At 42.1% G+C, this 13408-nt stretch overlaps 4 protein-coding genes across 6 annotated transcripts; 2 read left to right on the plus strand and 2 right to left on the minus strand.

The window, feature by feature from the left end:
• Nucleotides 1-1478: 1478 nt before the first annotated feature.
• Nucleotides 1479-3761, plus strand: tmem221 (transmembrane protein 221; the record flags this gene model as incomplete). Its single annotated transcript, XM_080834051.1, has 3 exons — nucleotides 1479-1771; nucleotides 2132-2217; nucleotides 3209-3761. The coding sequence occupies 3 exons, from the start codon at nucleotides 1479-1481 to the stop codon at nucleotides 3733-3735; spliced, it is 906 nt and encodes a 301-aa protein (XP_080690177.1). The 3' UTR covers nucleotides 3736-3761.
• borcs8 (BLOC-1 related complex subunit 8) lies at nucleotides 2350-5882 on the minus strand. 3 transcript variants are annotated; one of them, XM_080834052.1, is made up of 6 exons: nucleotides 5775-5882; nucleotides 5473-5585; nucleotides 5206-5270; nucleotides 5002-5109; nucleotides 4634-4710; nucleotides 2350-2933 (listed from the first exon to the last, which is right to left on the minus strand). In XM_080834052.1, exons 1-5 carry the CDS (start codon nucleotides 5809-5811, stop codon nucleotides 4656-4658), a joined length of 378 nt encoding a protein of 125 aa, XP_080690178.1. In that variant the 5' UTR covers nucleotides 5812-5882; the 3' UTR covers nucleotides 2350-2933; nucleotides 4634-4655. The 3 variants fall into 3 exon arrangements, with proteins under 3 accessions (XP_080690178.1, XP_080690180.1, XP_080690179.1); XM_080834053.1 differs by lacking the exon at nucleotides 2350-2933 and adding an exon at nucleotides 3738-3806; XM_080834054.1 differs by lacking the exon at nucleotides 4634-4710.
• A 608-nt stretch (nucleotides 5883-6490) lies between these two features.
• Nucleotides 6491-8865, plus strand: rfxank (regulatory factor X-associated ankyrin-containing protein; the record flags this gene model as incomplete). Its single annotated transcript, XM_080834738.1, has 7 exons — nucleotides 6491-6607; nucleotides 6830-6895; nucleotides 7008-7108; nucleotides 7208-7333; nucleotides 7437-7503; nucleotides 8321-8401; nucleotides 8801-8865. The coding sequence occupies exons 1-7, from the start codon at nucleotides 6520-6522 to the stop codon at nucleotides 8863-8865; spliced, it is 594 nt and encodes a 197-aa protein (XP_080690864.1). The 5' UTR covers nucleotides 6491-6519.
• A 394-nt stretch (nucleotides 8866-9259) lies between these two features.
• On the minus strand, nucleotides 9260-10694 carry nr2c2ap (nuclear receptor 2C2-associated protein; the record flags this gene model as incomplete). The annotated part of the gene is made up of 5 exons (XM_080834212.1): nucleotides 9260-9381; nucleotides 9938-10006; nucleotides 10164-10269; nucleotides 10377-10467; nucleotides 10657-10694. The coding sequence occupies 5 exons, from the start codon at nucleotides 10692-10694 to the stop codon at nucleotides 9260-9262; spliced, it is 426 nt and encodes a 141-aa protein (XP_080690338.1).
• Nucleotides 10695-13408: the final 2714 nt, after the last annotated feature.

A 13408-nucleotide genomic window follows, 5' to 3' on the forward strand; every position in this document is an offset into this window, starting at 1 on the left:
AAGATGTTTGAATGGGATGGGTGATGGGTGATCAAAACCTACTATTGGCTGGCCTCCATGAGCCTTGCTCTCGCCATTCAGTGCACAGTCAGTAGACAGCCCACAGTACACACGCGGGGTCCAGTCAGTATACAGCCCACAGTTTACACACATGGGGTCCTGTCAGTATACATTCCGCAGTATAGCCTACACACGCGGGGTCCTGTCAGTATACAGCCCGCAGTATACACACGCACGGTCCTGTCCGCAGTACACACACGTGGGGTCCTGTCAGTATACAGCCCGCAGTATACACACGCGGGGTCCAGTCAGTATACAGCCCACAGTTTACACACATGGGGTCCTGTCAAAAAGTTTGGATAGGCAGAGCTCACTGCATTTCTCAAACAAAAACAACAACAAAAATACACTTAAAGGTTGGAGTGAGTCTGATAGACAGGTTTAGGAATACTAAATCCACAGTTCAAGAATTGCGTTTTTCAAAAGCATTTGATGTTACTAAATGTTTGTTTTTTTAGTAAACAAGCGCGTACACTACACAGCCCAAATTAATGTGATGAGCGGATTGCTCAGCAATGTGAGGGTGCAGGCTCTTGGAGTGTCACCATAGCAACCATTGAAAAGTTAATTGGATTCAGAGAAGAGAATGCGAGCACATGCCTCACCACCCCGAAATCCCAGAGGCTCCATGTCTTTAACCCTACTTACACAAGCAAACATGCATCTGACATTGCACTGCTTTAAAACAATGGGACAAAGTACGACTTTTGGGTGAAAAATATATCAACAACGCTTTAATAACGTATGGCTCTTGATCAAATCTGCTTTGTGCACACAGACATAGCCTATAACTGAAAGACAATAACTATAAATACGCTGCGAAACTTCAATATTACATAGCCTAGTTATGACATAATACAAATATTGCCTTACATAAATGTAACTGCTTTTTTAGTAAAAACAAAATGCATAAGGCCTGCGAATATTTTTTTGCAGAGTAGCCTAATGGCACAAAGGCTTATTAATTCTGATGGACTTCGGAGATAGCATCATTTATGATAATATATTTATTTTGGATATCTTATCTGGGAAGTAGACCTCTCTGGGACGAGCGAGTCGTCTCATAGTGTCGGAGAGTCGGAGAGTCGGAGTGAAAAGTCCATTGTTGCAGCGAAGTTTTTAATCTGGGGATTTTAAGAACATCACATGCTCAGACTGAGAAGTGACCGGACCTCTCCACGACGCACAAATGCACATTCCAACGCTCGTTTCTCCTCTCTTTGGTTGTTTTTCTACATCCAGCTAAATGGAAATCTAAAACGAATAAAAGACTGTTGAAGAATTCAAACGCTGCAACCTCTCCGCGGGCACCTGCGTCACCATTTTGAGGACCTTTCTGCGAGGGAGATCGTTCAACTTTGTTTTTCGGACGGAGGCGAATTACTTCTGCAGTTTCGAGGATTTATTTCACCCTAAAAATGACTCACTCGTATAGCCAACGATCTATTATGGTACTTTCTTTATTAGGGGTTCTGTCTGCAATTATGTCCTTACTATCAGCCCTCTTGATTTTCCAACTTCAATCACAACAAACGAGTGTCAGGGAATCTACATCGTCTGTTGTTCCCGTTGAAGTTTCACTTGTTCTCTTGCCAGTTTCAACAGTTCTTACTGCGTTGTCTTTGACACTAAACCTGAGTTCTGTGGTGGTATGCCTCCTGCATAGCTATTTCACCGCCGAGATTTGCAGAGGGGATGAAGATACGGAGAGGTAACATTTGTTGTTCATACACATACACAGTGCAATTCAAAGAATGTTTTGATGGCTTTATACAAAACTTTAAACCCGCTAAAATATTATTCAGTTCATTAGTAGCCTAATGGGTAACCTCATAACGCCAAGGCGACCCCTCATTCAAACTGAATACAATTCTCATTGTGCTTACCATTCATGACCATGGCCATTCCCACATTCTAAACAGGCTAGTATTTTCATACAATTTTCATTGTGTAAAACTAATTTTTACTAAGTAATTTAACGTAGTGGTCACAAACATTAACCTACTGATGCACATAGACCCCACAAGCATGACTCTCTGGTTTGAGTAACCTTTTCTTCCTTCCTCTGCAGAGCGGACTGGTTTCTATTGGACAGTCGAGCTGTGCGGCATGTGGCCATAGGTTTATTCTGTCTCGGTGTGTCTATCTATCTAGCAGGTAAGCAAAGCACATTGTTCTTACATAAATGTGTCACTTTGGTTCCATATCAGCCATCCCCATCGTAACTTATAAAAAACTGTCTAGCTCTGCAGGTCAGGCCCCTGAAAGGAAGACGCTGAAGTGGAGAGCTTATCACAAGTCATTTTAATCATTATTAAGCACATTTAAATAATAATACCAAGCATTTGCAGTGAAGCCAATCTCAAGTTAGATGTTTTTCTTTTTTAAAGAATAAAATAAATGATGCAAAAGAAAGAAAAAGTTAAACTCATTGAAAAATCTCAGGTTGTCCGTCAGTTAGATTTAAAAAAAAAAATTGAAGAATAAAATAAATGATGAAAAAGAAAGAAAAAGTTAAACTCATTGAAAAATCTCAGGTTGTCAGTCAGCACCTCAACCTGCTGCAAGGTCTGGTCAAATTCCTCGAGAGCAGTATGCACGACCGAGAACAATTCCTTCCTTTATAGACATCCCCAAAACAGGCCTTCTAACGGCAGGCCAGGCTGAGTGACAGGTTTCCCCTGTGGGTAGGTCCTTTTTGAGGGGTCCTGATCTGCTGATGTAGGGGCAGCACTCTCACAACATTAAGGGACAAGGAACCTCTTCAGTGCAGAGGGAGAGGGAGGGAGAGGACCTGTAGGCGTCCTCTTCACATTCCAGAACCGTGCTTCTCCCCCACTTCTTTTGACCCCGCAGGCTCCACTGTCCTTTTCCTTCAAAAGAGATAACACAACACAAACAGGGTCAATCAGTAGCTCAACAATGACAAGGGTGCTATACATATGGAACAGAGCGTATTCTCTGTGTTGCAGCCTTGTCCATCTACATGAAAGGTGCTATATAAATAAAGTTTTATTATTATTATTATAAATATGTAACGGAGCGTATTCTCTGTGTTGCAGCCTTGTCCATCTACATGAAGGTGCTATATAAATAAAGTTGTATTATTATTATTAATATTTAACGGAGTGTATTCTCTGTGTTGCAGCCTTGTCAATCTACATGCTCTTAGTGTTTGAGAATGAGACGGGCATTGCCAGCGTGTGCGTCCTGTGCTCTGGCATCCTCGTGCTGCTGATCATCGTGGCACACTCCCTGGCACGCGCTGCCCGCACTGCCCGCCAGTACCACAGCGAGCACCCCCACGCCATGTACCAGAACGAGCCTGAGATCACCCTCCCTCCTGAGCCCGGCCACGAGGACAAGACCAGGGGCCCGCGCACCCACCACGCCGGCCTGCAGCGCCAGCTGTCGTACCCGCCCTGCCCTAACGTGAGACAGAAGCAGCAGCAGTACGCTCCGTCCAGTGGGGTGCCCAGCCATGCCAGCGAGAAGGACAGCTACACTGGCAGCGCAGGAGGAGGAGCCCCGCCCCCCCGCATGCACCGCACCCTGTCGGCCGAGTCCGGCCTGCTGCAGACCCCCTCCATGCCCTGGAACGGCATCAACAGCGAGATGAGGACTGTGCTGGCGCGGAAGTCAGGGGCCATAGGCAAGGACTCCACTCTAGTCTGATCCCCACTGACCTGAGGTCAGCACACCACTGACCCAGGCCCCAGCCTGTATGCAGACATCAGTAGTTCCACCTGCCAGTCACACAGCATTGATGAAGGGTCATAAATGCTGTGTAATGTAAATGCTTTGTACTGTCTATTGACATAACAAAGAATGAGAGGTTATTATGGTTTACACAACACTGACAGTGCTTAATGGATCATGTGGAGTCCCCATGCAACACTTCTCTAATTGTTGATCAAGCTGAACCGTGAAAGTGCTTTTGTTTGATATTTTTGTATTGTTATATTAACTTATTAGTTTCCTGTCAGTAATGTAATTTTCCATACTGGCCCGAAATAATTTCCAATAAATACAATTTGCTTTCGACAGTCTATTTGTAAAGTATGTTGCATTCAAAAATTAAGTGTTACAATTCTAATACATATTCTTAAACAACTAAAGAAACAATTTAACCTTAGACTAGTAAAGACAGTTCGTTTTTAAAGCCTGTCTGACCCATTGACATGATGGATATAAACAGCACTGAGCTCTGAAATAAAACTCACTCAGCCGACCCAGAAGCTGTTAACGATCACAGGGAGTCACTATATATTTTCTCTATTCTTGTAACAATGGCTTTAAAAGTCTCAAAATATAATGCAAATGGATTTAAATTGTGTTACGAAGTTTGCCCACTTTACATACAGTTTTAAACACTGTTAGCATTTCAATGTGGCAGATCATGGACATGAAAGGAACTGGTGGAGAAACTGGTCTTACTGTTAGTCAGCCAAGGTAGGCTTTAAACTCATGCCACATTGAACACTAAATTGATGACTTTTGAGGTAAGAAATTCCTGCAGAGGAGTAGTAAAGTGTTCCACTGGTGAGCACACGTTGATTAAGGGGGTACTAACCTCAGAATCAGTTTCCCATTGGTCAGGAGGCAGAGGATGGGGAGGGGTCAAGGGGGGGTGGAGAGGGGTTCACACCACTAACGTGTCATAACACACGTAAAAACAAACAGAAACATGACAACAAATGAAACAGAATGAACTAAGTTAAAAAAAAATAATAATCAAGAAACAGATGGGCATGTTGGGTGGAAAAAAAGTAGAATGATACCATCACACACGAAAGATAATAGAACAAAAACTAAAATGAGAGGCCAACAGAACAAGTTTAACTTGTCAGTTACAGTCTGTGTCCATCCTTTGGTCAGTGTGCTTTTCTTTGTAATGTTCATTCCGTCTGAATGATAAACTACGTGAATAGCGCCCTCTACCTGCGGCCTTGGGTATTGTTGATCTGGTCCTTCATAGAGGTGGCCTGACGAAGCAGTCCCTCTATGCTTCTGAAGTAGAGACTGCTGTTGGTCATGCTTTTAACGGCGCTGTGGAGAAAAATGTAATAGAAAATGAGAGGCCTACTGAAATAACACTTTTAAAAACACCATGGAAACATCCTTGTTTGATAGGCCATACATTACCTGCATGCATACTCCACTGAGTAAATGGCCCCTTGACTTTGCTCTTCCCAGCTTTGCATATCTGACTGTCACAGGAGAACAATTATTTTATTATTTATTGTGGCATTATACCATTTCTGAATGGTATAATGCCACAACAGTACGGCAATGGCATTGAGTGGCAATTTTCTTGTGTAAAAGAAATCCCGGTTTAAATAACAGGTCTGTAAATACTGATAATGAGATGCAAGGAGAGGAATCAAAATAGAAAAGACCACATGAACTCACTTTGTGTTGTACTAACTCTGGCAGTGACCTCCTGACATGCTCCTGTAATCTGTACAGCGCAACTGACGGTTCGTTGGCCAAAACGTACATACTTTCCGTGAATTTATCAGTCACTGCAATACAGATCAATTACATTTTAGTTAGAACACTTGCTGTACAAGATATCATAACAAGCTGCATGCATTAATATCAGTCAGCTGACTATTAGCCGTTCGCTAACGTAATATAGGTCAAGTCTTCAAGAGACTAGCAGCGTCCACAGATATGACATTAGCTGTTCAAGATAGTTATTAAATATGTACCTCTTTTAACTTTAAGCTGCATTTCCTGGTCATCCATTTCGACAAATAAAAACCGAAAATTGTGCGTCTCTGTCTCAGGCAGTTATGTCGGTCTATTTTGCTTTCTTTGTGCTCCTGGAAATTGGTCCGTTGTTTCTCAAAGGCACTGAAAGGACAGTTCCCAGGTAATGATATTCCACGGTGAGAAATAGTAAACTGATCACAGTGTCTTAATTAATGACCCAAATGAAAAAGATTACAGGGAAAATCTACCGGGAAATAGTTATCTGTCTTACGACAGCACGTTAGACACGGTGTCCTACGTAAAGAAATCGTCGAATGCATCATGGGAATGTGCGAAACATTTTTGTTTCACTTTTGATAAGCATCCCTCCCTCTCAGGAGCGTTCTCGTGACCTAAAACGTTCGATAGAAATGATGCGCTGTCATCTCGAAGACTCGTTTGAAACCTTGCTATGTATGATAAGGACGGGTAACAAAGAGTAAGAGCGCGATTGGTTCAACAATTAGGCTAGTCAGTTTTCACACAACTTTCTTGATTATATTGGCTTAGACCCGAAAATCATATATTTGGTTCAGAACTTCCAATTTCGGTTTCAGTAGACCTAAATCACTTTTACAGTGGCGCTAAGACTTCAGTTAAGGCGGTCAGAGGAATTACCTGAGCTGTTTAATATGGCAAAAGTTCATAATATTTGTTTCGTTATTGTACATACATCGCCCATGACATTTATTCGTAAGTAACATGGACAAGGATATTGAGATCCCAAACGCAACTCTAACAAATCGACAGCGTGGGAATGAGGCTACAGTTCGACCAGCTACATTGGACAGTAAGTCTTCAAAGGGATGAGATGCATATCGAAAAGTCATCTCTGATTAACTGAAAACGAGTCTTAATATCAACAAATATGGCCACAAAAATCTATGAAGGAAAAAAAACAGCTAAATTTGCTCAACCTCAGTCCACCTTATATTGTACATCATTATGGAACCATTGCTAAAGCCTAACCCTAACCTTTAACCTTTAACCCTAACCCTTCATCCTCTCTTAGGCCTGTCGGTCCACCAGCTGGCGGCTCAAGGTGACATTCCACAACTGACTGCTCATCTTTCCAAAGGTAAGGTTGAGTAGGCTATTCTCCAACACAAAGACCACTTGTGTCTGATGTTGAATCAAAGACCACTTGTGTCTAATGTTGAAGGCACCTGACCTGGTTCCTACCCTTTCAGAGAGTGCCTTGCTGAACAGCACTGATAAGCGTGGATACACTCCTCTTATGTGGGCTGCGGCCTTTGGGGAAATTGACATGGTGAAATTCCTCTTGGAAAAGGTAAGTGAAACATGTTGGCTCAGGATGAAGGTATTAATTTATTTTAATTCAGAAATCATATCTATGCGTTCAAGTGCTTTTATTTTATTTTCTGTTAAGGGGGCAGATCCCAGAGTTCTTGCGCGGGAGCGGGAAAGTGCCTTGACTTTAGCCAGCTCCAGAGGCTATGCGGACATTGTCACGCTTCTCCTGAAAAGGGGAGTTGAAATAGACTCTTATGACTGGGTAACACTTCTTCTTCTCCACATACTTTGCTCATACAATGACCAATGTTTTGAGAGGCAATTATTTATTCATCTAACCCACATCTCCACCCTAATACATTCAGAATGGAGGCACTCCTCTCTTGTATGCTGTGCGGGGTAACCATGCCAGGTGTGTGGATGCCCTGTTAGGTGAGTACACCTCCGTCACCCTCAGGTGTTAACACGTAGCTTCACCTCCTTTACCTCCAGGTGATAGACATGTAGCTTTACCTCCAGGTTATAGACATGTAGCTTTACCTCCAGGTGATAGACATGTAGCTTCACCTCCTTTACCTCCAGGTGATAGACATGTAGCTTCACCTCCTTTACCTCCAGGTGATAGACATGTAGCTTTACCTCCAGGTGATAGATATGTAGCTTTACCTCCTTTACCTCCAGGTTATAGACATGTAGCTTTACCTCCTTTACCTCCAGGTGAGAGACATGTAGCTTCACCTCCAGGTGATAGACATGTAGCTTCACCTCCTTTACCTCCAGGTGATAGACATGTAGCTTTAACTCCAGGTGAGAGACATGTAGCTTTACCTCCAGGTGAGAGCCATGTAGCTTTACCTCCAGGTGAGAGCCATGTAGCTTTACCTCCAGGTTATAGACATGTAGCTTTACCTCCAGGTGAGAGACATGTAGCTTTACCTCCAGGTTATAGACATGTAGCTTTACCTCCAGGTTATAGACATGTAGCTTTACCTCCAGGTGAGAGACATGTAGCTTTACCTCCAGGTTATAGACATGCAGCTTTACCTCCAGGTTATAGACATGTATCTTTACCTCCAGGTGAGAGACATGTAGCTTTACCTCCAGGTTATAGACATGTAGCTTTACCTCCAGGTGAGAGACATGTAGCTTTACCTCCAGGTTAGAGACATGTAGCTTTACCTCCAGGTGATAGACATGTAGCTTCATCAGTCGTTTGGGTCGGCCTGCATTCATTATTGTCATATTCCAGCTAGTGGTGCTGATCTCTACTTTGAAGCAGACTCTGGATATAACCCAATGGACCTGGCCGTCGCTTTAGGACACAAAGAAGGCAAGTATATGAACTATGACCCCAGTAGTATATGAACTCAATAGTATATGAACTATGAACTCAATAGTATATGACCTATGAACTCAATAGTGTAAGAAATATAAACTCAATAGTATATGAACTATGACCTCAATAGTATATGAACTCAATAGTATAGGAACTATGACCTCAATAGTATCTGAACTATGAACTCAATAGTATATGAACTATGACCTCAATAGTATATGAACTATGACCTCAATAGTATTTGAACTATGACCTCAATAGTATATGACCTATGTACTATGAACTCAATAGTATATGTACTATGAACTATGACCTCAATAGTATATGAACTATGAACTCAATGTAAACACTTGTTAAGTATGCTTTTGGCATAATGCTGTTTATTCCTCACAGCTCAAAAGGCCATCGAGGTTCATATTCTGAAACTACTAGGGCACGAGTCCCAAAGCAAGAAATGAAGACGCTATACTCTGTGGACTCTTGGGGAGTGGAGGGGCAGGTACAGAGTCAAATGACAATCAGAAGTGATGGAGGAACGCAAGCAGGGACCAGAAACCGTATCAAAGTACAAAACTTGTGTTTATTTCCCCCCCCCCCCCCCCCCCCCGTATGGAACAGAAAAGTTTTCAAATGGCACTGAAGCTGAAACAGACATGTACATTTCTTTTAACATAATAAAGGCATGATTGGTGATTTTTTTTAGGATAACTGTTTTAAGAGTCATTATTTTCATGCTTTAAATGTGGCAAAAAAACCTTATGTCATCTTCAGGGGGAAAAACAGCTGTTGTTATTTGACCGTAGTATATTTCTTCCTTAAAAAAAAAAAAAAAAAAAAAAAAAAAAAAAAAAATCATTGCATTCTTTCTCCCAGGATATCCAAAGAGTAAATAATTATTCTTCCAAAAAAGTCAGTGCTGTTTTCAAAAACTATTTTCATCTTGTGCAGCGGGGGGGCCTCCTGGATGGGAAAGCTGTGGGTGGGGAGTCAAAGAGGATACACACACGGAGAGGGTACACACACACGGAGAGGATACACACACGGAGAGGAGAGGGCCCGCCTAACCCTTACCCTTACCCAAACCCTAGAGGGCCCGCCCAGCATGTGTGGGTGAGGAGTCAACGAGGATACACACACGGAGAGGATACACACACACACATACAGAGGATACACACTGAGAGGATACACACACACACACACACAGAGGATACACACACGGAGAGGGCCAGCCCAGAAGGTTTGGGTTTCTAGCTAAGAACAGAAGCAGTACAAACAAGAATGCAAGGCATACTGCCAATCCAATCAACTAGTGGCATTTTCGATTGGAATTAATGCGTCAAATGTAAAAAGTGTTTAATTGTCAAGCTGTGCGATATCTGCAAGTGTCTCCCATGCCATGGAATGTGTCACCCCATTCACAACCCGTTTTATATATTGATCTGATATTTGTTTAGATTAGTAGAATCAGGTCTGATCCACTTACCTATAGGCTAAGAATTCTGAGAAAACTGTTGCCAAGGCATAAGGATATTTGTAGCGAGTTGTCATCCTCTGGGTAAAAGTCTGTGATGTGTGCAAAGTCTTTCTCTTGTAAACAGCCTGGTGAGAGACAGAATACACACATACCATCGTGCAGTTTCGTGGGAGTATTAGTAAACTATGTCAGAATTATACTGTAGCCTATGAAAAAACACCTATAGCCATTGCTGTTAAAGATAGCAAACACTGAATCGGTTGCTCTATGTAAGTTACCTACCGTGCAATCGGCACGTTCTCCCTGAAAAACCGCCCTGAAACTGCACCCGCACCTCCGTCAGCCGCACACTGTGAGGAAATTCGAGGAAGACCCACTGAGCATCGCCCTGTCACAACAGATGGGCACGTTATTCCTGTAATCAACTTGAGAATCTGCATTAGACGATGTACAATTGCATGGAAAGACTGCTAGTGAGATACACTCTAACGTTACCTGATCTGAATTCCAGCACGTCTCTTCATTGGAATCGAACATGTACTTCTTCCCATACTGTTTGACATCTCTGTTCAAGACTGAACTGACTCTGTAAAAACACATTTACAAGCTCACGTTGTAGTATACTAATGCAATTCTCTGTCGACATGATTTAAGATCCATGAACCAGCGCCACGAAAACATCAGAGTTGTCAGGGCATATAAACCCATTTTCCGCACATACTTGTTATCATTTCTAAAGAGTGCTTGACACATACCATCAGCTACATTTCCGTACCTGCTTTGGGTGCTACTGCATATCAGCGATGCAGCCATCTTTGATTTCGGCATGTGGGAGACAGCAACCACACCACAACACAAAGGCGTTCCTCTCAAAGTACAGGAAGTGTTTTAGTTCGTTCGATCGCCCCCTACTGAATTGAGTTCGAATGGAATATAGTTAGGCCTTGATGATACAAATATGAAAGGCTATTTAAGTCTATGGGTATGCTGATCTAAATGCAGTGTGTTCATATTTACCTGTGTACAGAACAGTTTTCATCTGAGTTCCTGTAAAACGTTAACCAGACCGGTGCTCTGTTTTATGTATTTGCGACTAAACTGTTATACTACGCGGATTGTTTTGATTGACACAAGTATATTCTTAAAAGCCCCTTTTCCAAAACGGGTCTAAATAACCTAAGAATGACACCTTAGTCTAGCGTGAATGTTAGAGTTAGGGTTATAATAATATAAATAACCTAAGTCACCTTAGTCTGTTAAGTATTTGGACATGACATATGCATCACTAAAGAAATTGTCACAGTTTTGATGAACTGCTGCTTTATTAAGAAATCTCAAACATTTATATTTATTTTGATATTTAATGCTGTCTATATTTAATGATGATTACGCTATTATTTTTAGATAGTTAGGCACACTACTTAGATATTGAAATAATTTCAGTGAATTCAGTCATTCAATTGTTTGGGATCAATGCATAACCTAATTGACTTCACTTAACTGCAAAAATGTCCCTTGAAATGAAATCAAACAGGTAAAATAGACCTTTAAAAGGTAAATAGGGATGCCGAAATTGCGGTGAAGTAATCGGCAAATCTGTTCTTTCCTTTAGTACACTGCAATGTAATGATAGGAATTTGATTATCTTTACAAAGCTAATGAATGATTAGCTGTTAAATACACATTCATTATTATCCACCACATTTGCAAACTTTAGTTTTTAGTTTTGTATAAATGCATTACCCTCTAGAGACTCTAGATGGCAGTACTGGTCTGTCCTTTATTCCATGGCGAGCACTTTTTCATCCTCTCCCCTCTTTCTCTCGCGCTCTTATTTTAGTAATAGATCAACAACAACAAACAACGCATTTACAATACCCTGATATTTCCCAAACAGACTTTGAAGGTTTATGTTTGAATGTTGCTAGGAGATAAAAGTATGTTTATTTATTTGTTGTGCTTCATCCAGTATGATTAGTGGAATCCTCTTGAGTACACAGCAACAGGCTTCATCTAAATTGAGATAAATATTGCAATGACCTTCAGTGCCAGAGCTTTAATACATGGTTACTTAATGAGAGCACAAGGGATTTATAGCATTTACTTTCCCTATGAATGTGTGGAATAGGTTGCAATGCACAATCCAGTCCAGTGGTAATTTATCGTTGAATGGACTAGTTAGATCTTTAAATAATTTCTTGTGACTGTTTAGACACGGTAAGGTATATCTCCCTCTCAAATTCCCTCCCCCCCTCCCCCATTCTCTTTGACAAAGGAAAGATTGTCCAGGGGGTATTTTTGACAAAAGAAAGATTGTCCAGGAGGTATTTTTGACAAAAGAAAGATTGTTCAGGAGGTATTTTTTGCAGAGGGACGTGCAATGAAGCGCTCAAGGTGAAGAAAGTGCTCAGCCCAGCCTGGTTATGTTGTGCGTCCCGCAGTGGATAATCAATAACTCTAAATTACTAAACCTGATGGTGCTGAGCACAGGGTTCCTAAACCTGATGGAGCTGGGCACAGGGTGAAGATTGCACAGGGTTCCTAAACCTGATGGAGCTGGGCACAGGGTTCCTAAACCTGATGGAGCTGGACACAGGGTTACTAAACCTGATGGAGCTGGGCACAGGGTTCCTAAACCTGATGGAGCTGGGCACAGGGTTCCTAAACCTGATGGAGCTGGGCACAGGGTTCCTAAACCTGATGGAGCTGGGCACAGGGTGAAGATTGCACGGGGTTCCTAAACCTGATGGAGCTGGGCACGGGGTTCCTAAACCTGATGGAGCTGGGCACAGGGTGAAGATTGCACAGGGTGCAGGTCCTGGGAGGACACTCCTCATCTTGCTCTAAGATGCACTGACATGACTGTAAGCCACCGGAGTTTATGAGGTCGTTTTTAACCTTTGAAGGAAAGTTTTCCCTCTGATATTTGTCAGTTGGGTTTCTTCTTTAGGCAGGCATGGGTAAAACGTCATGTGGTCCTGTGGTAGAGTTTGATCCATTCATAGATTTATGTCTGTGGTAGAGTTTGATCCATTCATAGGTTTATGTCTGTGGTAGAGTTTGATCCATTCATAGGTTTATGTCTGTGGTAGAGTTTGATCCATTCATAGGTTTATGTCTGTGGTAGAGTTTGATCCATTCATAGGTTTATGATCTGTGGTAGAGATTGATCCATTCATAGGTTTATGTCTGTGGTAGAGTTTGATCCATTCATAGGTTTATGTCTGTGGTAGAGTTTGATCCATTCTTAGGTTTATGATCTGTGGTAGAGATTGATCCATTTATAGGTTTATGATCTGTGGTAGAGATTGATCCATTCATAGGTTTATGTCTGTGGTAGAGATTGATCCATTTATAGGTTAATGATCTGTAGGCACTTGAGCAGATTGTCCTGCTGCAGTGGGGCAGTAATGGTAGCCCTGGCTAGTGGGGCAGTAATGGTAGCCCTGGCTTAGGCTGCAGTGGGGCAGTAATGGTAGCCCTATAAGAGGCCGAGGCGCCTCTCTCCACTCAGAGCAGTCCTCACC

This window comes from Sprattus sprattus, assembly GCF_963457725.1.
Source record: "Sprattus sprattus genome assembly, chromosome: 3".
In the NCBI taxonomy this organism is placed as follows: Eukaryota; Metazoa; Chordata; class Actinopteri; order Clupeiformes; family Clupeidae; genus Sprattus; species Sprattus sprattus.

What these genes read in the sequence shown, in the direction of transcription:
- borcs8 (XM_080834054.1), bottom strand. Translation starts at nt 5,811, where the DNA reads ATGGATGACCAGGAAATGCAGCTTAAAGTTAAAAGAG. An exon ending in GCAGCTTAAAGTTAAAAGAG is followed by an intron (nt 5,586 to 5,774) that starts GTACATATTTAA and finishes TCTGTATTGCAG; the next exon opens with TGACTGATAAATTCACGGAA. An exon ending in AACAATACCCAAGGCCGCAG is followed by an intron (nt 2,934 to 5,001) that starts GTAGAGGGCGCT and finishes TCTCTTTTGAAG; the next exon opens with GAAAAGGACAGTGGAGCCTG.